This window comes from Gallus gallus, chromosome 4 (assembly GCF_016699485.2).
Source record: "Gallus gallus isolate bGalGal1 chromosome 4, bGalGal1.mat.broiler.GRCg7b, whole genome shotgun sequence".
NCBI classification, from domain to species: Eukaryota; Metazoa; Chordata; class Aves; order Galliformes; family Phasianidae; genus Gallus; species Gallus gallus.
The window spans coordinates 10,698,724-10,724,969 of record NC_052535.1 but is presented as its reverse complement, the minus strand read 5'-3'; the positions used below and the strand labels follow the sequence as shown (position 1 = coordinate 10,724,969).

The window sequence follows — 26,246 nt, the reverse complement described above, 5'->3', positions numbered from 1 at the left end:
TTAGAGCTCCAGCTCTTTGAAACCCTGTGGTAATGGAAGAGAGATGCTACACAAACATGTTTGTTAAATATTATAAATACAGCGAGAAAAACGTGTAGATGTTAATTAGAATACATAACACAACACATTCAGTACTGATATCTGCCCTCAATGGCTCAGCCAGGGGTGCTTGGGGAAGGCAGTGCTGGCATGGGCACACTGTGGCCCCTTCCGCCCCAGCCCCTTTGGGTTGTCACACACTCTGCCTAGCTCAGACCCAGGGAGCCCTTCTTTAACACAAACTCACCTCTGAGGCTCCCAAAGGCCATTGACATGCTCAGAGAGGAGCTGCAAAAACCTCAGCACGCTGCCAGTGGAATCCTCAGCTTCGTACTGATTGCTGAGGTCTGTAACTCATCAGAGCTCCAGGAAACAGGTGACATGAGGGTGAAATACAGAACTGCTATTGCTAACCTGATAATCGTTGAGATGTAGAAAACCACTGGAAAGGCTGAAACACTAGGAAACAAGCAGGAAAAAAAAAAAAAAAAAAACAGAGAGACTTGCTGCATTACATTAATTTTATGTCAATGCAGAGGGAGAGAGAACAATACAAGCTCTCCGGAGCATGTGGGTTGCAGGCTGAGCCTGAGCTCTGAGCTCACCGGCAGTGCCAACCTGCCCTGGAAGAGACACACACCTCTGCTGTGCCTCAGTTTCCCCACACCCCTTCGCCTCGGCACTGCTATCCCATGTCCCTGGCTGTACCTTGTCCCAGGCTGCGTGATGGACAGCAGTGCACAAAAAGCAGCAAAAGCAAAAGGCGGCGGCTCCCGGGGCTTGCGTACGGCTCAGAGCAAAAGTCCATTTAATTCTCAAGCCTGTCCCCGGAGGCCAGTGCCAGGTACAGAGAGAGAGATACAAGCAAACCGTAGCAGGGAGCAGCACGGTAATTTGCACGCTGGCTCCCTTATTTCCCCTGTGAGCTCCTGCCTGACATGTCCATCAGTGGGAGAACTCAATCAGCCCCCGCAGCAGCATGCTGCTGGTGACACTGCGGGCATCCTTCATCGCTCCGAGGCAGTGGCACACACCCCAGCATTGCCTTTGCCTTTCTGAAGGCTGAGGCAAGGTTTTGAGGTGCTGTCTCCCCCCTCTGATGCAAGGGTTTCTTGGCTGCACAGCCACTGTACCGATACGAGGTACAAATAAACTTCTAAATTCACATTGCCTGGCCCTGGTCAGCTCAGCTGCTGTTTCACCCCCAAGTGAGGAAAACCCTCTGACAGGAGATTCCATCATGACTCCAAACCTTCCACTCCAGAGCATCTTTCAGACAACAGCACTGCCTGCCCCGTGGGCAGGAGGGCTCTTCGCTTACTGCAGTTACACAGGGCAGTAAATACTGAATTCTCATTCCTGCCCACTACATGAATTACGACGTGCTGCACCACACTCTGACACTCCCAGCAGAGAAGCACAGAGGGCAGATGCCTCCAGATGTGATTTTTAATTTCCTTTGCCGGGGATAATGTTTTCTTGTTTTAGCAACGTGCGTTCAAAGCATCCCAGTTCCCATAGCAACTCCCTGCTTCCATTTAGATGTCATTTCTCATCCCATCCCATCAGAATTAGACATCTCCTCACAGAAGTTTTGAAGAAATGTCTTTCTCAAATATATATTTATTAGAGGCAGTGTATGCCAGTGTTCTTTACTGACATGTTTTTTGGCGATTTGCAGCCTACAGAGGAGAGAGCTGTCTCCAGAATATGTTGGCTGCCACGCTGCCTTTTCTCTGCCTGTTTTCAGCAAAGACACTCTCTTTCTACTTGCCACATAAATATTAGCCAGAACCTGCTTTTTTTTTTTTGTCTCCTTTTTTCCCTCAGTCCCTTGTTCCCATCACTCCCCTGTGCCCAGCTCCTTGCTCACACAGGGGTTGCGTGTGAGTTCTGCAGACACTCTGTAGGAAGGCAGTACTGGGCAGGGGCTGAGCCAGGCTTGGTCCCACACAGTTCCCCTGTACCCGTCTCTCTCAGGCTCTGATGCAGCAAAGGGCAATGGCAGAGCCACGGCATCAACCTCCAAGGGAAGCCGCATTCCCAGGGCAAGTGATGCCCACAGATCCCCTCTTCACCTGCAGGAATAGCACTGCAGCAGGACTCACAACACTTGCACGAGGAAAAAAATAATAATAATAAAAATACAAAAAAAGGGATTGCAAAATAGAAAGTATTGCAAGAGCCCCTCAGCCTTGGAAGGGAAGGTAGAGCAGCACCAGGAGCTCCAGTCCCCTTTCTGCCCCCAGCTGCTCCGACCCTGCTGCACCCCAAGGGAAGGGATGAAGGAGAGGAGTGGTGGTGATGCTCTGCCCTGGGTATCACAGCCAGTGACCCCCGCTTGCACCACATCCAGCACCTCCCACCCGTGCACAGCACAGAGGCAGTGCTGGTCTTGGAGGGCATCCTGGCAGGAAACCACATCAGAGCTCCCTAATAGAGCTGTAACATCGCAGCTTCAAATTGCCTGCCACCAGGAGACAAATCCAGGCAGGCAAATTGCTGGGAGCCGTAAGGATCCAGCTGACGGAGCTAATCCCAGACATGCTGAAATGAAAAGGCCCAGGGAGCCTCACTCAGACCCTACACAACCACTGAAGCTCACTGCTCTGCTCCATTCTTGGGTGCAGCCTGAGCAGAAAGCACAAAACAAGGCAGAGAATAGGGAGCAGACCCCACCAGCCCTCAGTAAAGCTCCTGCTCATGTCATCACAGACACCACACAGATAAATGTTACCACTGTCCCCCAGAGAAGTCGCTCCATGTTTTCTTAGCCCAGCCTCCAGCAGGGATGTGCAGCCCAGGGGACACTTCTTGCTGACTCCAGGCTTCACATTAATTGTGCTGTCCCACCAGCCGTTAATCAAATGTCTTCTACTGGCATTTTTATTGAAAATCAATTTAATAAAGTAGGTGGGAGTCCACATGCTTCCATAACACCAGATAAATATTCATGGAGGCTTGTGCTGCTTTAGCTAAACGAGATTTTTAGAATTAACTGGTGCAGTTCCCATGCTCCTTAATATAGAGCTTGGCTTGCCCTTGTTTGGGGCACTCGGTGGCATACCAAGGAACAGTGCCTTGCTTTCAGGCCAACACCTTTTGGCAAGGATGCTGTCATTGGAAAGATGAGTCTGCTGGGGTCACCCTGACCTGGTGCAAATCCCCAGAGCCACAGCTGGATTCAGGAGAGTGCAAACCTCACATTAAGCCACAAACAGCGTGGCCACCATTTCTACCTCCATGGGTGTGCCATTTGATTTATGTCTTTCCCTCCTTGTTTAAGGAACTGTTGTGCTCCAAAAGCAAATGAAAGCCACGGGAAATACTCCTCCTGGATGCTTATGGGAGGGGGTGAAAAGCAACCAAGCTAACACATCAGTGAAAACACACCCACACAACGCTTCGAAACGCACAGGGCACAAGTGCTGGGAGCAGAGCCAAGCGCCAGGCTCACTCCCATGGGGACCACCTCTCTTCTGCAGCACCTGCAGCCAGCACTCACCCTGGGGCAGCCCCTTGCTGCGGGACAGCAGTGCCCAAGGCTCCTTCCTGCAGCTCTCCCCCACAGAGGCAGCTATTAGCGTCCAGATGGAAGAAAGTCAAACCTGACACATTGATCAAATTTAGTAGGAAGGCAGGATCCAGACAGCCCTTATCAGTGTGGGACTTTTACGGTGTCTAACAGCTTCATTGTTAACTGGAGCAGCGAGGAGCTGCGGCTTCCAAAAAGCAGCAATGCAGGGCAATTCAGCTGCTGCCAGGATTGCTGTCATGTTATCCTAGTGATACCCTTCTCTTGAAAGGCAGTTCTTTGGAAATCAAGTGCATCATCATTTTGCCTCTGCTATTAATGCAAACTGACTTGTTTTCATCGTTACAGCCTCGACCTAATTCCCCGTGCATGCGCTCCCTACAGCGGCTCAGATCTCTGGACAGGATTTGCTTTCTCTGTGCTTTCGTGACATGAAGGCTGTGACTAGCCCCAGAAAGCCTAGGACTAAGAAAAAGGTGCAAAGAGCTCTCCCTGCCCTCCCAAGGCAGCGACAACCTTGTTTCCACTGCCCCAGCTGCAGGCTGGAGATGAATACAGCCCACAGACTGCAACCTTAACTCCCTCCCCTTATCCCCAGAGGTGAACAGTGCCCACTTGCCAATCCTACAAGGGTCCGGTCACTGAGTTCCTCCACATCCACATCATCTGCTGTGGGGACAGTCCTGCAAAACCCCAAGCCTACTGATCCCCTCCTGTTCAAGCAGCTGTCCTTCCAAGAGATCACCTGTGCTGGAGACAAACTGCCTGTCAGCAAACAGCATTAAACACAGGGTATCATATTCAACAGATAATAGCATGCTTTTAGTTTATTCTCTCTTGGATGCAGGTCACACAGCTAATGTCATCTCCAAACACCGAAATCTTGGATGTGAAAAGGTAAAGCTTAATTGCCTTGAACAGCAACTCTTGTATTGACTCCAGCAGCAGGCCCATAAATATTAATACAGCTATATTTAGCCCCTTTCAATTATACATACAAAATTAAACATCTTTCTGGGAACAAATCAGTCAGGATAGGGTTTGGGTTTTCTTCTTCCCCTTTTTAATGCATTGTGCATCAAAATAATAATTCTAATACAGCTGTGGATTAAAAAAATAAACAACACAACAAAACAGTGGATGGAGGCAGAGGCTTGAAAATACTCCCACCTGCCTCAAACATCCATTCAGCACATATTCACACCAACTGCACGCTCCTGACCCGCCCCATCTTCTCTCTCTTCTCATCTGCTCCCTACAGTCCCATCCCTGCCTGGGTAGAGGGGGGGTCCCACCTACACCATGGCCGTGCCCAACCAGCGCCTTCCACAGCCGAGGAGCTCCTCGTTTGTACAGAAATCACATAGCCACCCTCCCGATGTGCAAATTAATTATACGTCGCTTTCCTTGCCAAAGTGGACCTAATGGTATTAGTGTTACATGACAAAGAAAAGCGATCAGAAAGGCTTTCTCGTAATGACAGTGAGATCGATGGGAGAAGAAGAGCTGAGGTTTCGTACTTTTGTTCTTTAATGCTCCCGCAGGCAGGCAGGATCCTCTTCTAGGAAAAGCTTTTTCCAAATTCTCAGCATGACGACAGGTACATCTCTCCAGAGGGAAGGGCTCTGATCTCTCTAACTGGAACACCTCTAATTTAATTCCCACGTGTGCAAGTCCCTCTATAGAAAACAACGTCCGGAACGAGAAGTTTACACCCTCATTTTTGGCAGAACAGTGGCTGTTAAGTGGCTGACACGGCGCTCGCAGCAGTACAGGAGGCATGTCTCCAGGTAAGCATGAATCCAGGACTGCGAAAATCTGACCTGGTCTGTGTGAATGCAAATCACTTCCTCAGTGCAGAGCCTTTCCTATATTCCCCCTTTGCAAACCGCTGTGTGGGGGGGTTCTTTCTTTTCTTTATTGCCATTGCATCCCTTCCCTTACAAAGTTCACCAGAATTGCAACTGATCCCTTCAAAAAAAAGAAGCACCTGAAATTACTTTTGCAGTTGAAATAATGCCTCCTGAATTTTCAATTTACTTTGCTCCAGCCGTGAATCATCCCATCCACTGATTCAATCTGATCTTTGTCATCAATGGGATTTTCCAGACGACTTGGAGAAAAAAACCCACTTGCTTTACCCAAGCCTGTTGTTGGTTTGACTTACGCTCTTCTAGAACATCAAGTGAACAGGATGTCCTTTTCTCACAATGCAAATTGCAGATTCAGAACTAAGCTATGCCCTGTGTTTGCAATTAGCAGTACACCACAAAAACATTTCTTTTTTTTTTTTTTTTAAATAACCATTAATTGTATGTCTTTCAGAGCCACACTTTTGAAGTAAGCTACAGGTTAGGATGCAGAGACAAATAAAGCAGCAGGGTAAATTCCTAACCCCAACAGACTAAGTGAGAGTTTTGCTACTTACTGACAAAAAAGTGAGAATTTCACTTTCAGCAGTGCTTGGCTAAGGGAACCCATAGGCTCAGCCCACACAGCCTTGTAGCAACTCACTTCCCAAAGCCCCACAAACACTCCAGTATAATAACCTTCAAACAAACAAAACAGCATTAACACACTAACTGATCTAAATCAGCAGCATCAGCACCATCGCCTTGTCACAAGGAGCCATGTAGATGTGATTTGAACTCTCCTTCCAGATGGAACTGGTCTGAAATCCACCACCAGCACTGTCAATGACTTTTCCTCATCAAGCAGACGCAATCAGTGCCTCTGTATAGATACATGAATTGCTGCAAGCATTTTGTCTTCTAGCACAATGAATAAAATAACTGCTCTTTCCTCAATATTTGACCAGTTGTTTCAACACCAATTTCCCAGAATGAACCAATTAAAGTTGTTTTTAAACTCAGTGGAAGCTAATAAAAAGAAAAAATCTTATTTCGCAATCTGAATTAAAGACACATTACAAATCCCTTACACGGGACTAAACGGATGGAAACTCCAATAAATGTCTAGCTGCCATGGTCCAACAGATCAATAAAGACATCCTTGCAAGCAGTTTATAGCCATCTATAACACCATCTACTAATGTTCTTAGAACCATCGAACACATGTTCAGCATGCTTATACACCAGCTCATGCCTTCCAGAGTCATCATAAACAAATGGCATCATCCTGTCTCTAGCTCATACCCACAGCATCCCCTCCGGGGAGGGTCGAGCTTCCTGATCTCAGCACGGGCTTCAGACAAGTCTAGGACTGAAACTTTGAGAGGTATTCCAGTATAAATGAGTTGGGTAAGAAGTCCTCCAAAAATTTACTCTCCTGGAAAAATTTCTCACCCTTTGGGAAAATCTTGCCAACATGCACATATGCACAGTGGGGTAAGTGGCTTGGCACATGCTCCTCATTGCAAACACACACAGTAAATTAAGGTGCCATCTAAAAAAAGGCACCCGAAGCAGCCTGAGAAACACCCTTACCCTCTCCAGTTCCCTGCAGCCTGAAGGCTTGGTCACTTCCCCATGAAGAACCCAGGTGATCAAGGACAGCTTCATCACTGGGGTCATTCAGCTGCATAGCTCCTGCCTGGACAGGGCTGCTGGCAGGAACCCACATGGTGCACGTCCCACCTGCCCCTGCCCGCAAGGGACACGGCACCAACCTGAAGCCCAGGTGCTGCTTCATACTGGCAGCAATGAATCTTTTCACAATAGGTTTCTGACCCCTCCGGAGTGTTTGTGATATCCCTGAAGCTCTGATACAAGCCTGTTGCCCTAAGCAAATTCATAACTTATTTAAAAGAAGACTTTCACCCTTAGGCATAGCTGTCAAGCCCATATTCCTCACTCGCCTTCTGATGTGTACATGCCTTTACACACTGAGCTCCCTCTCCCTCTGCACCAGGGGTTTAAACAACAGCACCGGGGATTTCTGCACGAGAGAGAGGGGAGCATCGGGGGCTGTGCAAATCCATGGCAAAGCTGCCTTCAGAGAGCCGCACTCAAGGGGAAGACAACCTTTTTTTTTTAGTATTTGTTCATAGATCTTAACTTCAGAAATTTGACAAGACGGAGCAGGGTCCCTGTTGCCCAGAAAGGTAAATACAAGAAATCACTGCTCAGGCAATGTCTCAGCTTCAAATTAAAACTCATCAAGGAATCTCAGACAAAGACAAAAAGCTGAGATAAGACATGGATTTTCCTCTAAGAAAGAGGAAAATTCCTCCCCGGAGTAATCAATGCAAGGCATGAAGTCAGATCAGAGAGAAAAGATGAGAAGTTAGGAGAGGTGGAATATTAAGGCAGAAAAACAGATTAAGCATAGCCCTGAAATCCTGGAAATCACAACAAAACACAATGGACCACCGGGCTTGTCATCTAATGCTTCTCCTGCACAAACAACGGATCGAGATGATGTTTATGACACGAGCCGTAGGTAGCTTCATGACACACAGGTGAAAAACAGCACCTTGGAGAGCAGAGGAGCTCGAGGGCAGACAGAGCCCAGCCCCCCTGGTTCCTGGAATCAGCTGCTGTAACAGGGAGAGGTTCTGTAATTCTTTCATTCTATCTCAGCCCCTCTGCCTGGATGGCCACGTAATAACTGAGAAGCCGTTACCTGCAGGAGGTCATGACAAGAAGACAAAGGCACTGGGGTGTAACACACTGAGTGGCTCACAGGAGTGTATCAACCTAGACGGAGCCACTCTGAACCCAAAAACAAAACTTTTTGACCATCAGCACTTGAGTTGGTGAAACATCGGTGGTAAAAGAGGAATAAAAACTTTTGCTTGCTCAGAAGACATCATGCCAAACTGCACCATCAATAAAACAAACAGGAGGGAACTCTGAACCTTGGAAAGAAAACAGGGAAGGCTCCAGTTGGGGTGTGCTTCACTTAGAGAAGAATAAAGAGAATCTATTAGCAGGATAAATATTAACAGGTGGCTACAGATCAAAACCAACTGCAAGGCAGAGCTGACATAGCAAGCCCAGATAAAAGGCATCAGGGGTGCCTGTGTTGGGCATCCCTGATTTGAGTTCTGTACAAGAGGCAGAGCCTGAAACCCGTTTGAGCCAAAGGGTATATGCACTGAGCCCACTGTAGGCATGAAGATGCAGACAGCAAGGCATGAAGAACAACATCCCACTGGAGGTGAGGAAGAGGAGGCAGTCAATAGTCCCAGCTGGAACAAGCTAGGACTTCCTCTCTGCCTGGGGGGACCCACTTGCTGCCAGCCCTGAGAATGATGCCCTGCCCCAAGGGGAGAAGAGACCAGAAGGGCCACATGCCTTGTTCTTAGTTCTTCAGTTGGAGAAACTGGCTTATCCAGAAAGTTTAAAGTCCATCTCTTAAAAGCTGTGACCTTGTGGGCCTTCTCCTTGCGACAAAACTCTGCCCTTGTTGGCAGCCCCTAGGAAAGGCCAGCAGCTTTCTGGAGTGCAGGCTTCTCTGGCCACCCAGTATGGGAGTTTTGTCCAACACTGTTCCAGACAAGCTCAGAACCTCACGCTTACACCAACCAGCACGTCAGACTCCTTATCTCTGCCAAATCAGACAGCTTTGGAGGCTAAAGAGGCTGAGATGGGAGAAATCCTTCCCCTGCTTTGCAAAGGGCTATAGAAAGGCCCCTGTGCTTCCTCCCTGATAGCAAAGGGAAGAAACACTGAAACTCTCCGGTATAGTATTGCCAAAAAGCATTAAAAGGAAGGAAAAGGCTGTGAAAAGTCTGGAAACCTCCCTTCTACTCCTCCCCTGGCATTCACAGGATCAATGTGTTTAGATTGCAACAGAACAAACCCAACAACCACCAGATGGAAATAATGCTGCTAGAGGTGAGAGCTGCACAGGGACCATCTCTGAACCTCAAACAACCCAACAACAGGCACTATGACCTCTCTGAGGTGATGGTGTGGGCATCCAGCTGGCCGTGCAAGGACTGCAGAACATCAATCACTCTTCACAGTAAGCAGCCGAAGAACATACAGAGCTGTCTGTGCATCAGTCATTCTCAGAGCGTTACTCAGTGTCCCATCATTCACATTCACACCCTGAGCATCCTTCCTTTCCAGGTGTATGACATCTCTCGCTTTGTCAGCCAGCCCGATCCATTTCTCGTGGCCATATCTTCTCTCTTCAACCCTTGCAGTAAAGCGAGTACCAGGTTCAAAGCAGAAGCCCGTGCATGCCAGCTCTGCAGGAAGCCCCAGCAGCAAAGAGAATTTGTGAGCTATAAATAGATACCCCTCTCACCACAGCCCTGCGGGGCAAGGCAGAGCATCCATGTGATCGCACCGCTCCAGACTGAGAGGGGAGGCCAAAGCTGCCCACATAGAACCTTGCTCTGCAGGAGATTTTCTTCTCCCACAAGGTTGGTCGTGGCAACAGATGTCTTCATTCCCTCAGGGTCCATTTTTGTTCCTCTTCTGACTTAATAACCCATCTGCACTGTGTTTACCCAGGGGAAAGACAGGTTATCTGATGAAAGTTCCTTCCTCTCCAAGCTCCGTAACGCAATCCATTTATGTAGCTACCCTTTTCTCAAGCCCAGAACATTTCAGTGGTCGTGGGGTAAGACAGAGCAGAGGACTCAGCCCATTGGAGCAAGCCATTCCCGGGACATGTGGCAGAAACAGGGGAAAAACCTCCTACCAGCCATGGGAGACTTCTTGCTGAAACCAGTGGCTGTGTCCCCACTGCTGTGGGTGCTCCTGAAGAAGAAAGGGTCTGATAGACACTTCTCCCCCTCAGCCTTTCTTCCAACACGGCTTGGTGCGTGCTCCCAAACATCCAAAAATCATCAGGACTGCAAGAACTCCTCACTTAAGAGGATGCCCTGAGCCACATCTCAGGGACAGGGAAGCACCCAGGCACGGGGCCACAATCTCTGCAGTGCTGGATGCTCCTAAGCAGCCTCAGCACTGCTGTGCTTCAGTCTGAGTCTGCAGCATCCTGGTGGGAAGAGGAGCTCTGGCATGGCAGCTATTAGAGTGGGTGGCAGCAGATGGTGGAAACAGAGGGGATAAGAAAATAAATACAAAGAGGCTATCTTGAGGGGAGAAGTCACCACATCAACACTCTGTTGCTTACATAGATTCCTTTCCCAAAGTCTAAACAAACATTGCTCAGTTCCCAGTGGGCATGGAAAAGGCCCTGCTGGATGCGGGGGCAGGAGCCTGGGCACAGCCAGCCCCATACCGCTCCCATGTGCTGACAAGGGGGTTCAGAGGGACACGTCTGACACAAAGTGAGGGAAACAAGGCCAAGAAGTGAGCCTGCATGCCCTGCTGCCTGGTTACCCACTGATTCTTGCATCACCTTGGACACTGGAAGCCCATCTCTTGCTGACAGTCACCCCAGAATGGCTCCTCAGTCCCCATGTCTGTGGTTTGCAGCAGGTCCGTTTCTGCCGGAGCCCCCCCAGACCCACAGCCTTTGTTAAAACCTCCTATCTGCATCTGCCAGAGTGTTCCAAGAGGGGAAGTCGGAGGTGAAAGCAGCCTTTGAGCATGCAATGCCTGGCTCAGGCAAAGACAATTTATTATGTTAAGCACATTATTAAAGGATCTAAAGCAACAGAGCAGAGATATTCCAAGAAAGGTTTTAACTTTCCCAGCAAGGGGGCTCCTGGGAGTACTCTTGTTAATACTTAGCACAGGGCTGTCTGCAACCGAGCCTACGGTGAACATAAATGCCCCCTCAGTCCCCTCTCAGAATCATTTGAGTTAAATCAATAGAGCCATCGGGGAGACTTGAGGAAGCAAAGCTATTAGTGGGACCGCAGTTAATTCTGGGGGAAAGAAACAAGCAACAAAAGCAATAAAACTGATGAATAGCCTATGCAGATAGCGTAACCCTTTCCCAGCTGGGCTCTGGGGCATGGCAGCCCACCTGAAGTCAGGATGATCCCTGGAGAAACCCTTCTTCTTCAGATTTTGCATAGCCTCTGCTTAGGGCCATAGCCCTCTAGGCGAGATGTAAGAGAAACCATGACAAGGAGGGGACAAGGGGGTGGGCAGAGGAACACAGGGTGCAATTTCTGGCTACTGCTTTATAACCAGCATGCAGGAAGATACAAAGCTCAGGAAAGCTTAGCAGTGAGAGGTACAGGGAATGACGGATGCATGGCAAGTCTGGCTCTGGGTAGGAGCTGTGGTTCCTCCAGCAGGGAGGAACATCTCCCTGTTGCTTCTTCCTCCAAATTGTATGCTAGATACACGCCATGAGCACTGGAAGGTGACTATCTACAGTTTTGCTTTCTAAAGCACTTAAACATCTGCAGGTGCTTGGAGAAGAGCTCAGCAGCCACTGTAATGGCAAAGCTGAAGGAAGCTCAGGAGATAGCAGAGCCCGACTGAGTGCACGGTACCCAGATCAGTACACACAGAAGATCCCCCCAGGTAACAGCTACCTAGGAAGCAGCTGAGAAGACATCAAGAGAGAAGCTCTACAGCAAAACTCTGCAACTAAAAAGCAATGCCAGTGTGGATGGGAGGTTCTGCAAGCTGGTGGTGTCATAATTTAGGACATGATACTGCCTATTAAAGTAGCGGAAATAAATAAAATTATATTTGCTCCATCTACAGGCTTACCAATGTAATGTCACAGAAGGCCACAACAGTTGTAGAGACTTGCACCTCTCTTCTCACAACATACCAAACAATGAGATAGAACGGACCCAAAACAACGCAACCAGCAACAGACTGGCTCTGGCTCTCCTCCCAGCACCATCAGCTCTGTTAAAGAGTCATCTGTGCAGCCCCCCATTCCTAAAGCTGTACAGACGCAGAGAACATCATTGGCCCAACCAACTGACCTCCAAGTCCAGGCCTTAGGCGGTTATCATAGCCATCCAACAGCCTGTCCAGGATGCGTGTGAAAATGGTGATGTTGTCTTTGCTGTCATCAACGACGTCTGACACATGCTTCTGAGAAAGCCTGGTGTGTTTGGGGAAAAGAGGAGACAGGAAAAAAACCACAATCAGAATAGAAATACTCTTTGTACACTCTAAGTACCTATGGAAATGAAAGGACACTTATCCATGTCCCAGCCTGACTAGAAGTACCCTGCACTGGTGTCCCTCTCCTGCCCCTAAGAAAGGCAGTAGGAGGAACAGAGGTTTTGGGAATCTCAGGGTTATTCGAGTGCTGGTTTCTCCTTGCAGGAGGCATGCAGCAAGCGCTGCCAGTTATTTACTATATCAACCCATTTCCAAGTGCTCTTCCCTTGGGAAAAGGAAAGAAGGGCAGAAAAATGGGAAATCAGTAAAGCAGGCTGGGAGGCTGAGTCTGCCATTAAAACCCTATGTGAGCCATTTCTGCAGTTTGTTGAACTTTCCCTGTTTATAAAATCAAATGAGTTTTCATGCTCCTATCTCCGCTCAATGCAAGAAGCCTAGGAGCCCCAAATAAGATGATTTCCTTGGGGCATTTTCTGCCCCAGGTGGAACAAAAATAAGCGGCACATTTCTCAAACAAAACTCATATCACCAAACAAAATATCCAGCGCAATTCTGCAAGCCCAAGGGGCCCAAATAGCACATTTGCATTTTGCGTCTCCCTTTCAATCAACAGGAAGAAGCCTACGAATCCTCACAAAACTGGCTGCTTCTAAAGATTTCAGACAGCACCGGGTATCTATCAGTGCTGAAGTTCCATGTACAGCTTTTCCCAGCAGAAATAGCTGGTAGGAGCAAAACTAATGGAAAGGCAGAAGACTAAGAAACAGAAAACAAACCAAAACTCAGTAGAGATGCTGAGGCTGCAGGAAAGATGGAGAAGGGAATAAAAGAGATACTGATGAATAAAAATAAAAAATAAGAGACATGCAGCGTAACGATGGAGAAAGCCCAGCGAACCCCTTCTAGGTGCAAAGCGTGAGGAAAGCCAATGTCACCAAACCAGGGCCCTAGAGTTTTGTTTGGAGGTGGGAGCAGCCCCAGAGTGCAGCACAGGGCTCACTCAGCCCATCAGCTCTGCTCAGCTCATGGGGTGCAGCCACGGCTATGGTATGAGCAGGGAAATGAAGTGCAAGGGTTGAGAAAGCATTACGAAGAGGAATGGAAAAAAAAAAAAAAAAGGAAGAGGAAGGGTGCAATATCAGTGAAGCTCTTCAAAACGTAATCCTGCAGCATCCCATCTGGTTAGATGAGCCACCTCTGACATTACGAGTCCACTTGTAAAGATTCTGTGAGGGGCTGAGAGGGTGACGAGCAGCAGAGCTGCTGGGGGTTTTGTACCAAAATGATTCCCCAACACAAAATCCCCTCTCCTGTGAGATAAAGGAATAATAAAATCTGTTTTCTACCAATAAATAAATAAATAAATGAAATAAAAAAAAATTGGAGCAGGGAAGGTTGTAGTTATTTTTAGAGAGAGGCTGAATTGATGTTATCCAGCATGTCGCCGTTAATTGAAATATCTCATTTTGAGCAATTTTGACATTAATCTGTCTGCATCAATGACCAAACACAGTGGGAAATTGGCTTTCAAGTGCTCGAGGTTTGTTTCTCCAGGGATCGGATCTCACATCTCACAAGGGCTCTTGGTCTCTGATTTGTAGTGAACCAATACCAGCTCCCATGGGAGCAGTGGTCAAGGCAGGAAGCTCAGCCTGCAGCAGCTGAACGAGGCCATGAAGCACTTGAGATGCATCCCCCGGCCCCATGCAACACTGCAGTGCTGAAACAGCAAAACCCCTCAGCATCGCAGCCTTTAAGACTTATCTGAACCAAAACAGTGGTTCTGGCTTTTCAACTGGACTTGAGCATAAAGGAAATCTGAAATATCTGCAATCCCCCAGGTAAAGAGGATTTTGAGGAATTTAACAAGTGCCTGCTGTAATTAGCGAGGTTTCAATTGTGCCAGCTTTCACTGGATGTCACAGTTAAAAGCAATCTGTAACCGTGTCTGCTGATGGGTATATAACCATCTATAACTTATGAATAGCTAGCACACTCATGAAAGCTCATTCATTAATGTTTTATAAGCTATCTTTAAAAATTACCCATAATATAAAGAGCGAGAGGACAGATTTTTGTGAAAGAACTCCTGGCAGAGGCTCAGCAGTGATGGGAAAAATGAGTTTACAAATTTCAAAGTGGTTTTACTTAGGCTGACATCTGAGGCTTTGACTTCAACGTGAGCAGTATAGGATCCACTTGGAAGGCACCAGGGGAGCGGCACGGGCAGGGGGGAAACAGCAGCACCAGTGCAACACTCCAAGGAGGGATGAAGCTCGTCATTTTAAAATAATTAAAAGCCTTTAGGCAGGGAAGACAGTTATACAGCGAATTTAATTAGGAGAGGCTAGGGGAAAAGTCATTATGTCCCCACTGGAACTGGATTGGCTTAAGATCCCTTCCAACCTCAGCCATTCTATGATTCTATGATCCTACGTGCAGAGTTCTCCCTACAGCATGAACAGCCAAACTGCTGAAGCAGGTTTGTTTTTCAGATTGCTTGCTTTTAAGGAGCATTTAAAAAAATGAGAGTTGGAAAGAGGTGTGTGTGTGTGTGTCACTTTCAGGTTAGAAATCGTCCAAGCCCACTCCTCACCCAAAGCTGAAATGCAGAGAGGCTATGTTTGAAAACCGGTTTTGTTGCAAAAGATGCTGACAACCGTCCTTAGCAAGAACAGCTCAAATAGTGTTAATGTAATCAGTCAGCTCAGCTGTGCGGGACTGAGCAGTCACTGGGTGAAAGGCACAGGGACTGAGAGTAGAGGCACTGGCAGCAGTCACTGCTGTTGTGTTACGCGCCCACAAAGGCTGCCCAGGAGCACAACCAAAGAAACAGCAGAGAATCTTTTCAGGATTTTGCCCTGAACTGCTTCATGCAGGTACCAGCACAGATGTATTGAAGCACAGAGAGAGAACGGTAGCCTTGGCCAAAGAGGCCTTGCCTCTTGCCACCTTACCCGGCATCAGCAGGGACAGCTGACAGCAGGAGTCCAAGGACAGCAAGAGAGAGAGATGCCATTCCTGTGAGCCGTGGTGCCATGGCCTCAGTGCACAGCGAGCAGCAAGCGAGCCTCCAAAGCCTGCCATGGGGGCAGAGAAGGAAGAAGAGAAGATTTCATTTACTAGGAGGAAAGCGATTGAGTCGGTTGGTTGGGTTTTTCCCAGTGGTTCATCCATGTCAGCCATTATACTCCCTCCGTATATACTCACTCTCAGGTGCTTTGATCCCTCCCAGTCATTGCACAGTTCCACTTCCAAAGCGATCACACTGCTGCTTGCACCCATCCTTTCCTCCTCTTCACCTCTAATGCTCAGGCATCACCCGGCAGCAGCTACCCCAACCCATGCTGCCCAGGAACACCCACAAGCCTCAATACCCATTTTTTTTCCCTTCCTAATGTCTTTCTGGACAGTTAGACCCTCATTTAATTCTGCTAATGACACCACCAAAAATTATCATAAAGTTAGGGTACCGAGGTAGTGGGAGTGTTCAACTGTACCACAGTAAGCTTGCTCAGATTTTTTCATTAATGCTCAGTTTTACGTTTATTGTGATGCTATTACACATTTAACTGCCTTTCCCCTTTTATGTATCTCATTATGTTGATGCACCTTGGATCAGTACTGCCAAGCAACAGCCTGGATAAATACAGTTTGTCATGACGTCTGCCCGACAGACAGCTCCTGCCTGGCACATGCGGGCAGCTTGGTGCTGCATCAGCCAGGCACAGCCATGAGCCCAGAGCCACAGCCAGGGGCTCCGTTTGACCACAGCCTTGCATGGAGCATATTTCACATGTTACCTCTGTCTTCCTCCCCATTACTCATCTAAAGCCTCTGCATCAGCACATGGATTGATGTTGTGTAGCTGAGCGTTTGGCTGTCGGTTCAGGGCCTTATTTAAGTGGAATGCTACCAAGCGAAGCACAACTCTCCCACTACCAATAAGCAAACACTTTGGGGAAAGCTGTCCTTTTGGCATGGGCACACCTACACCACCGTAGGCAATGAGCCCTGCTTTGGAATCAATCTGGCTCCTGCCACCCTATAGCTGAGAAGGGACACAGGCTTGGATTTCAAGTATTTGCTGATGAAGTACAAATTAGGGAATGAACATCTGCTCTGTGGGAAACTCCATCAGTCTGGGGAAGCTTGTTCCAAAACAGAACAAGGACAGCTAAAGTGTTGATGTTTCTTACAAGGCAAATTCAGAACTCCTTCAATTAGCAGCTCCTCAACAGATTTCCTTTCAATTCTCTTAAACTTGAAGATTAAACAATAGGATTTAATTAAAATATTTTTTTTTCCTAAGGCAACTTCAATCACGAGCCAAAAGCAAAAACCCACTGCTGGCTTCCCTCTCCCTTCCCCACATCACCACTAAAGAAATCTCATGGAAATCGCTTTCCCATTCAAGAGATTTCAATGAACTGTTTGTTTTGGCAGAATTTGCACTGCCAGCATTTTTAACCAGTGCTACCCGCGTGGACCAGGACCATCCCATTTCACAGCAGATGCCTCCTGGCTTTGCAGGAACTCCTGGATTTGGTGAGATCACAGGCTGGGAAGATGATGCACCAAGCCTGGGACGGGGCAGCTGAAGTAATTCAGGAAGAGATAAGGCCAGGAACAGTGATAAAAGCCACTTGATGGCTGTCTGAACCAAGAAGTTCAAGACCACCATGTTTCCACCTGCCCGTGGTTCATGCAGTTTTCCTTACATGGAGATGAACGGCCACTTTGGATTGCTCTGTTGAAGGTGCTAGCCAAGGATAGCAGCACTACCTGAATCAAGTTAAATACACGCTCAAGTCTCGTTTTAAGGATCAGAAACAGCTCTGCATACCTGCATTAAGAGAATATCTGTCCTCACCAGCCCCCTGTTCTGCGCGCTCAGTGTTCTGGCACACAGGATGCCCCTGAGGTAGGGCATGAGAGCACATGCATGGCTGGCTCGCTGTGGAGACTCTTATGGCTCAAGAAGGACTGCACAGCATGGGAAATAGCTTGGCACTGTTTTCAAACTCTTTCTTTTGGTTCTTGTTTCATGTTTTGCCTGGGGGATTTGGATAGCAGAGACTGTGCTGCATTTTCCCTACTCTTTGGCTCTGCTACACTTCTTAGACATGGACTGCAAAGCAGACCCAGTCTGAAGGATTGTGGTTGGTATTTCTGACTGACACGGGGGCTGCTGATGGTGAACCCTGGTGGCCTCAAGATGCTGAGCCAAGCAGTACTGGGGCAGCCACAGAAGGAGCAGCCTCCTTCCAGCTCTGGCGCTCATCACCCCATTGCCAGGCAAGGACTGCATCTCCGGAAGATGCGGGGTAATCTCAGCAGAGGACATCTTCACTCCTCCTTGCCCTAAAATGCACAGGTTTAAATACACGTTAGCCAGAGCCCTGTTGGTCCCCATGGCACAGCAGCTCAAGGCACCATCTCTATAAGGATGGGAAGTGCTCAAAGCAGCTCTGCACTTCCTTCCTCCATCTGCCCATGGCTCATTTCTTAATGGCACACTTAGCAAACACATTCATCACTAATTCTGCAGTTGCTGGTAACCTCCACAGCTGAATCAAATGCAGATTTTCTAAGGAGCCCTGCTAACATTTTGCAGCTGGGATTCGGCAATACTTAAAGTACAATTCAGTGCACTCGGGATTTTGGCAGGTTTCTTTATAGCCAGATACCTAAAGGCATCATAAATATGCCCACTCCTCTCCAACACATCCTGCCTGCCCAATCTCCAGAGCACCATAGCAAAACAACACTCCCAAGAAAATACAGCTTTCCTGCTGGATGTGCAGTTTTGGAAGGAGGAATTGGAAAAACTTCCCTCTCCCTAAGACAGTGACACACTGTTCCTCCTGTGATGGGATTTGGGAACCAAAGGATGCCGGCACCTTTTGGATCAGCGAGGTCTCCATGTAGCTATGTTAACAATGGGGATCTCCTGACTCTGTACGCCGGGCCTGATCTTTCAAGCACTCCTTGCCGTAGAAGCCATTACATATTCTGAAATCCTTTCCTAGGAAATTATGATTAGCACAGGTTTCATGCTGACAAGGGAAAGAGCTCTGGAGGTGGAGAATGAAAGGTAAAGCTTGCAAAAAACCTTGGGAGAACAACTCAGGGAGGGAGAATGCAAGCAGAGGAAAGCAAATAGAGAGTGAAGAGCCCTGCAAAGCCACATAGGTACATTTACAAAAGTCACATTGGCGTCTTCCTCAAATTACCACCTCCTTGAAACACACACACAGCTAAGGGAGCAATTTGATTCACTTAGCCAGGATCGTCATGCAGGTGGCACTGATGAAGCAGCAGCCCGTAGAACACATCTGCCCCCCGTTACCACACCCCAAGAGTCTCGGTGTACCTGCAGCGTCACTGAGCTGGCGTGCCCATGTGCCACACAGCTCTATCGGTCGCATCAGCTGGAGGAGCCCTGAGCACTGCAGCTCCCACTCAGTCCACAGCCCCCAGGACCTGCAGCTGCTCTGCACCTCTGCCAAATCAGGTATCTCAGGGGGTGTGTGCAAAGAGGAGCTGGTGCTGGGAAGCCAGCTGGAAAACAGGCTGGGAAGCAGAGGCAGCCACAGTCCAAAGGCTCGGATAGAAACACTCCCACATCGGGGGGAAAAAAGGGTTATCTTGACCCAGCTAGTGCCAAGCACAACCACCACCTGCACAGCAGCACAGCCAAGCACTGCAGGTGGCCTCACAACACCTGCATATTTACCCCCAGATCAGGTGCACTTGCACAGCACAAGTGGCTCCTCAGAGCCCTTCTTTATTGCCTTGGAGCCTTTCAAACCAGGTCCCAGACCTCAGGAGAGGTTCTCTGACATCCCTCACGGATTGCAGAGCTGTCCAGCCATACGCAGCCGGCCCCGATCCTCTGCAGCACACCAGCCTTGAGATCATCACTGCTGTGGGGAAGGCTTGGAGCTCTCCGCAGAGATGGGCAGCCAGCGAGCACACGGTGCAGCAGCAATAAATGCAGATGATACACATGCTGCCTTGTGTCCCTGGCTGGGGAGGTTTCACTTCAGTTCTCAATAGCTTCAGCAAAAAAGAAGAGTTTCTTTGAATAAACCTAATTTTTGAGGAGGTGCAGGGGCTGCAATGAGCCAACATGGTTTGTCTGGGAGCCTGGAAATCAAGGAATAGGCGTGATGCTTCACAAGACTCTTGTCTGACAGGTTCCCTGCTATGAGATGAGCTAACCAGGAGGCACACACGCACTGCACAGCACAGACACCAAGCCAGCATGCACTGGAAGCACTCCAGCCCCACCAGCACCACTCCACCTGTACCAGCGAGCACAGGGAAGGCTGTCTGTCAGCCTGGGCCAACGGGAGTGTTCTGCTTCCATCATCCAACATAGCCCAGATTTCTGACTTGGCTCTCTGCTTAGCTCTGCTTTGTGCTAAATAGATGCCGCCAGTAGCCCAACAGCTACCAGAGCATTTATAAGGATCAGAGAACAAGGAGAAGGCAGCAGTACCCCTGCCTACCTGAATCAAACTTGCTGTTTACCATCTCAGAGAAACAGCGCTGGCTCACAGCAAGCAGCACATGGCTGAGGAACCACAGCCTTCAGCTCAGACATGAAAACGTTTGTGCTTCCCACCCGAGAGGAGCGCACTGAGCAGTCCCTACCAGCGCACGCCCCGCACAGGCCATAAACAACCTTCCCATCAATCTGCCATGCAAGGTACAAGGCACACAGTGATGGCTACCAAACGCGCTGTCTGCGGCTCTGCGAGAGACACCATCATAATGGGACACTTGAAACCAGAGGCACAAGGGAAGGACATTTAAAGGTTCAGATTAACACACATCACAAAAGCAAGCGTTAATCTGGGTCCCTGCTGCAGAAGGCTGCTGATGGAGCTAAGAGAGCTTCGTGCCCAACTCCCAGCTTAGCTTTAATTTTTCAAAACAAGAAGCTGCCTGACAGCTTCTCATCAAAACAAAACTAATCTCAGTATTGCAGTTCTCCACTTGGAAACACATCCAGAGGGACTGTAGAGTGATTCACACCCACAGCCGCTACAGGAAACCGCTTGCACTCACAAGTGTAACAAGCCAACACTGATTCACCCACACAATTACAGGCAGACACTGATTCACGGCTACTGCAACTGCAGACAGACTGACTCACAATCAGAGCAACTGCAGACAGACTCGGGCTCAGAGCACTACTGGAAATACAACGGTGCTGACAATGCCCACAGTCAGCATTCACATTGTACATACACAAATCCCTGGGAAACCAGCCAGCACCCCAACCAAGCAGCCAGCCAACCCTGTGCTCCTGACCTTCACCCCACAGCCATCTTTCCTTACTGATGGAACAATAACCACAGCTCAGCAGTTGCTCCTTCCCTGACTTCATGCTTGCCAAGCACTATTCTCACAGCCCGCACCCGGAGCAGAGATGTACGATGCACATTCAGACAGGCAACGTGTACATGGGAGGTTTATATGGCAATACCATATACGTGCACTGACTGCGCTGACTTTATTTCCAGAATATAAGTAAAAGCAGCCAAGTATAATACATTCACCCCTGGGCTAAAGGAGATGGCAAAAGACTCTCCACTGGGCAAAAGCTTGAAAGCAGGATTATTTACTACACTCTGGCTGGGTATGTAATTATGTCAGCATTCAGCCTGGGTATTGTGCTACTTTTTGTAAACAGTTGGCAGGAATACTCCTACTGAGATGAGGAGCTGGGCTTCTTCTATAGTCTTGAGAGGGAGCAGAGTGAAGAGGAAGAGGTCTGCTTAGTGAAAAAGAAACCGAGGTGAAAGAATGAATTAAGCAGAAAAAGGCAAAGGGGAAGCTGACAGTGAAGTGGGACAGGTGGCAGCTTCAGACAAAGAAGAAAGGAGAGGAGAAAACAGGAGGAGGAAAGCTGCTTGATGCAGAGTGATGATAAAAGCTCCAGAAGCAAAAGCAGCAGCCCCCCAGTGCAGCGGTGCAGCAAATGCATGTGTGCATACCCACGGCACTGAGCAGTGCTGTGAACTGGGAGGAGATCAGAGGGGAAGGGATGCAGCCCCCAGCCAAGCGTGTGCCACGGGGCCCAGGTGCAGCCAGAACCACCCCAGCTGCTCCCATCTCTGGATGTAAGCAGGAGGGGCACGTTTGCGTTCTCCTGGCACTGCACTCGTGTGCACGCGTTGCAGGGCAGACAGCCACCACAGACACCGACGGAAGGGCAGCAGACAGAGCTCCATCCTCCACAACAACAGCATCTTCTCAGAACGGTCTGAGATCCTTTATCCGTTGGGATAAAGAGAGTTAGGAGACAGACTACAGGAAAAAAAAAAGAGGACTTGCCTGAAGCACACGCAGCATCTTCTAGTTGCATGCTGCTCCTGCCTCACCACCTGTTATTTTTCTTCTTCTCACTCAATGCAAGGATTGAGAGGTGAGGGAACAAACCTGCGTGCTGCCGCTGTCAGAGCTGCTCAGGTGAGTAGGGACCAGAGCTGCTCCCACCAGCCGGCCCATGGCGGCAGCAGCCTCACTGAGGGTCCCAGATCCCCTTCTGTCTGAGGACTCTGCTGCAAATACAAGCAGCCTGAAGGTTCAGGAGAGAAGGTGGCTGCAACCGGCCAGGGAAATGAACTATTTCCTCAATTATACTCCCCTCATCCAGACCAGAATCATTCTGGCAGAAGGCAGAGCAGGGAACAATGGATAAACGTTGCAGTGGGAACTGTCTAAGGCTTAATTGCATTACGCTGCTCCTTTTAAATGATCCATATCTCAGTCCCATTAATTTGCGGGAGGAGGATCTGGAGCATTTTTCCCTTCCCTCCTATACTGTTCTCAGAGATCCTTCCCTTTCTTCCTCATCCCAACCCCAACTCAGCATCGGTGCCCATTAGGCCTGGCAATGGGATTCAGGGGGAAATTTGACTTTGCTTTAGTACGTTGTTCTCTCTGTTCAGCCCATCCCCTGCGTTCGCCGTCCGGCTCCAGGACCCGGACTCATCTCGTTCTCTTTTGGGCATTTGCTCTCTCCCCGCTACCCGCACGGGTGGGCTGGGGCCGGGGGTCCCCCGCACAGCTCGGGCTGCCGCTCTGCTCCGGACCAACGCGCTCCGGAGTTGCTGCGGCATCAAGGATGCTCCCCCTCAACGCCCCGTCCTCTTCCTTTCTCCCCCCGCCGCCCACCGGCCGACAGACAATAGCCGGGGGTGCAGCCCCTCCCCGCACGCCCATCTCCACGCCCGGCGAGGGATACCCACCCAACAAAGCGGGGACCCCCGCGGAGCACTCACCGCCGCGCCGGCTGCCCCAGACGGGGGGGGCCGGAGCCCGCACCGCTCCGCGGCCCCGAGCCCGCCGTGCCCGGGCTGCCAGCCGCCGCCTGCGCGCTCCTCCGGCCGCGGCGAGGGAGGGAGAGAGGGAGGGAGGGAAGCAGCATCCCCCCGCCTTCCTCCTCCTCCTCCTCCCCGCGGCCCGGAGGAGGGTTTAACCACCCGCTTTGTGCAGAGCAGAGCGGGAGGCAGCTCCCCTACCCCGCCGCCCTCCCTGCCCCAAGCGATGTCACAGCCCTCCGCTGAAGCCCAGCATCGCGGAGCCGCGGCGGTGCTCAGCATCCTTTCTGCAGCGCAGGACGAGCGGAGCACAGCGGGCTGCTCCCAGCACCTACCTGTTGAAGGGTGGGCGCTCCCCGAGGCGCTGAGGCTCTGCCAGGAGGCGGCTGGCACCCCGAAGGGCGCTGTGCCCCAGACCCTATCAAGCTGCTGCCCCGTCCCCGCGAGGCCCAAATCCTGGCAGGAAAGTTAGGGCTGCAACTTGGAATTGCCGGAGGTTTATATTGCAATAAAACGGCATGCGGAGGAAAACAAATGCAGAGGAAAGGGCGGGGGGGGGGGGGGGGGGTTGGGGGGAGGAGGAGGAAGAAGACAGGTTCAGATGCTCTGAGGAGTAGGCAGTAAAAGCAAGGACGAAGTGGCAGCGCGGGGATCCCAGAGGAAGAGCGATGCCAGGCGAAGCGATGCAGGACGCACCGGCCAGAGCCAGCTGGGATCAGGAGGCTCTGCAGAGCCCCACAGCTGAAGCTGGGCAGACAACAGCTGACAGTAAGGCGCACTCAAAATATATTGTCCCTGCAGAGCTCTCCTTGTGGAACACTCTGCAGGACTCAGCTGCAGCTGTGACTTTGTGGTACACAACCACTGCTCTGCCACTGAGGGTCTGGGGCGAGGAAGGATGGTAACCATAAGTACCACCGCCCATCTCAAAACTACCTTTAGCTGAGTACTAAAAATAACACACAAACATCACGGCAAGAGTCTGAAGGAGAGCATGTAAACAGTTAAATCCAGTCCAAGTATCAGTTCTCTGCATTTCCGCAGCAGAAAACAGCCCAATCCTTGCATCCCAGAAGAATCTAAAGCATCACTTGAGAGAAGAGTGAGATATGTGTGCATGCCAGCAGAGGAGCTTTATATTTTTTCCCCCACAATTGTGGGAAAACATAGGAAAATTCACACTGGAAGAGATTTCAGGAGATCATCGAGCCCCATCTCCCACTCAAAGCACACAGAAGAGTCCAGGGAACAACAAAAGCCAGCCATACTTATTGACACCAAGTTTCTGCTTACTTCAGAGTTTCTTCCACAGCACATCTCCTTCTGTTCCTAATTTATACGCTTGTAAATAAGTGTTGGCAAGGGAACAGGAGAGAGCTCAGCGGGAGGTCCAACACACACAGAAGTAAAAGTCCCGAGGACCTGAGCCACCACCTTCCCATGGGGAAGTGACACTCTATGGGAGAACACTGCTGTGAACCATAGCCAGGGGTAGGACAACGCATAGGACCTTGATAACTCAGGGGCATTGATTCTCTATAGGATCAGAGCAGAGGAGGCCCTCATGCTTGTTCGTCCTCCTTTCCAAACTGAATCAGCTGCTGGCAAGAGCTGCCTTGGGTAGGAGAACAGTCATGAAACACAATCAGCGAGACGAGCGTATCCGGAGACAAGTGACTCAAGATTTAAATGGCTCACATTGAAGAACATCCCAAGATTTATAGGTTTAAGTAGCGCTAACAATAGTCTCAGGCAACAGAGGCTGTGGTTCTCTCGAGGCCTGTTCATCCATACGCAACAGCAATACAGACTTCCCCAGGAACAACATAGCTCACTCCACTCCCAGATGCCTTCTTGGCTCACCGAGAGGTCTCCTCTGCCACTGCCAGCAGCCTGAAATAGTCTTGGGCACGAAGCTCTTTATTGAAAAAGTTTCCCTAACAACCTCAAAATTATACAAAATTCCTCCCTTTGCAGCCATAACATACAGTAAGTTCCCTTTGTAAAGGTGGGGGAAGTGGCCATAACTGGGGTCAGACAGAAAGAAGCACAAGCTGAAGGGCTACAAGGATGTCATCACATGAACAGTGACAGCTGTCACATGAATAGCTGCCAGCACTGCAAAAGGTACCCCACCTAAAACCACCATAAGTGAGGAGGTCAGTGGATGTGCACACCGCATCTCTTCTCATCCTTCCAGATGTGCTGGATCCAGGTCATATCACACTCAGACCCTTGGCAGAGCAGGAACCTCTGCTCCACAGCAAGGTCTACCTCCAGCCAGCCAAGCAGCAATAACCAGCCAAGCCCCAGACACCACTCCTCCTGGAAAGGCTCCAAAGCCTTGCGTGATCTGTGCCCCTTAAGGGCTGGCCAGCCCTCCTGCAATGGGGATATCAAAGGAAGCCCCAGTCCTAATGAAGAAAATAAACCTTTTTCATCCCAGCAAGTGAAGATTCCAACTAATCATAGAGAAGGAGAGTACTTCTGTCATCTGGCTAGTGACATAAAGACACAAGGGTCTTCAGCAAAAGCATGTGATAGCTTTAATCAACAGGGGAGCTGAGACTCTGGCCAGGGAAGAAGGCATTAACCAGCTCAGAAAGCCCTGCTTTAGGAAACCTTTTCTGAAAGAGAAGACAATGTTATCAATAGCTGCTCATAGTCAGCCAGAATTGTCTTGACCTTTGCTCTGTTTGGAAGAATACAGCCCTCCCCTGAACATCAGTCTCTGTAGATAACATCCATCTATTTCAGAGGCATAAAAACATCATGTGAAACCTGTAATCAATTATCTTTTAATGCATCCCTCCATCATAAAGCTTTATTTCCTTCTTAAAATATATTACTGAAACCCCCCCCATCCTTTACTTCTTGAAATGCCTACCTGAACTCTGGCACACTCCAGGATGAGATGGCATTGAGGCAAAACCCTTTTCATGATGATCAAGGTTAAACTTTAAGGCTGTCACCATATTACTGAAGAGTAATCTCTCAAAATGGAAGTACAGCAGCCTGGGAATATCTTGCTTATAATTAGCTAAGCCTTTCACTTCTGCCACCCTGTTCAACCAGCCAGAATAGAAGTGTGCTTAGTTTTAGATCCATACTACAGTGCCCTTGAACTGAGAAGGATTGCAGATTTAATAACTGCTAGCCTAGTGAGGCGTTTAGACTGGACGGTCCTTTCTGAAGGTACAGGCTGGATCAAGGGATTAGGGATGTGCAGCACAGCTCTGGCACACCCAAGCTCCTTGGAGCAAGCCTGTGCCATCCACATTCATTCCGGCTAACGCCCAGATCCAGCACTCAAGGGAGCTGTAGCTCCTACATAGCAGCAGTCAGGGTACAGTGTTGGTCCAAGGAACACCAAAAGGCAGAAACAGTGTGATGATGGAGGTGTGA

The 26,246-nt window shown here is 49.4% G+C and overlaps 1 protein-coding gene and 1 long non-coding RNA gene across 3 annotated transcripts in view; one reads left to right on the top strand and one right to left on the bottom strand.

The window, feature by feature from the left end:
* GABRA3 (gamma-aminobutyric acid type A receptor alpha3 subunit) overlaps positions 1-22,976 on the bottom strand; it is a 62,044-nt gene extending 39,068 nt beyond the window's left edge. Inside the window, exons 1-3 of one of the 2 annotated variants that reach the window (XM_420268.6) lie at positions 22,803-22,976; positions 15,459-15,581; positions 12,357-12,478 (exon numbers count right to left, since the gene is read on the bottom strand). In XM_420268.6, the coding sequence (XP_420268.4) occupies positions 12,357-12,478; positions 15,459-15,581; positions 22,803-22,948 (391 nt within the window). In that variant the 5' untranslated portion in view covers positions 22,949-22,976. Of the gene's footprint in view, positions 1-12,356; positions 12,479-15,458; positions 15,582-22,769 lie in introns of both variants that reach the window. The other variant, XM_004940729.5, reaches the window with a different exon arrangement.
* On the top strand, positions 10,797-13,886 carry LOC121110682. The gene is made up of 2 exons (XR_005859563.1): positions 10,797-10,938; positions 11,823-13,886. It is a non-coding gene; the product is annotated as an uncharacterized LOC121110682 (long non-coding RNA).
* Positions 22,977-26,246: the final 3,270 nt, after the last annotated feature.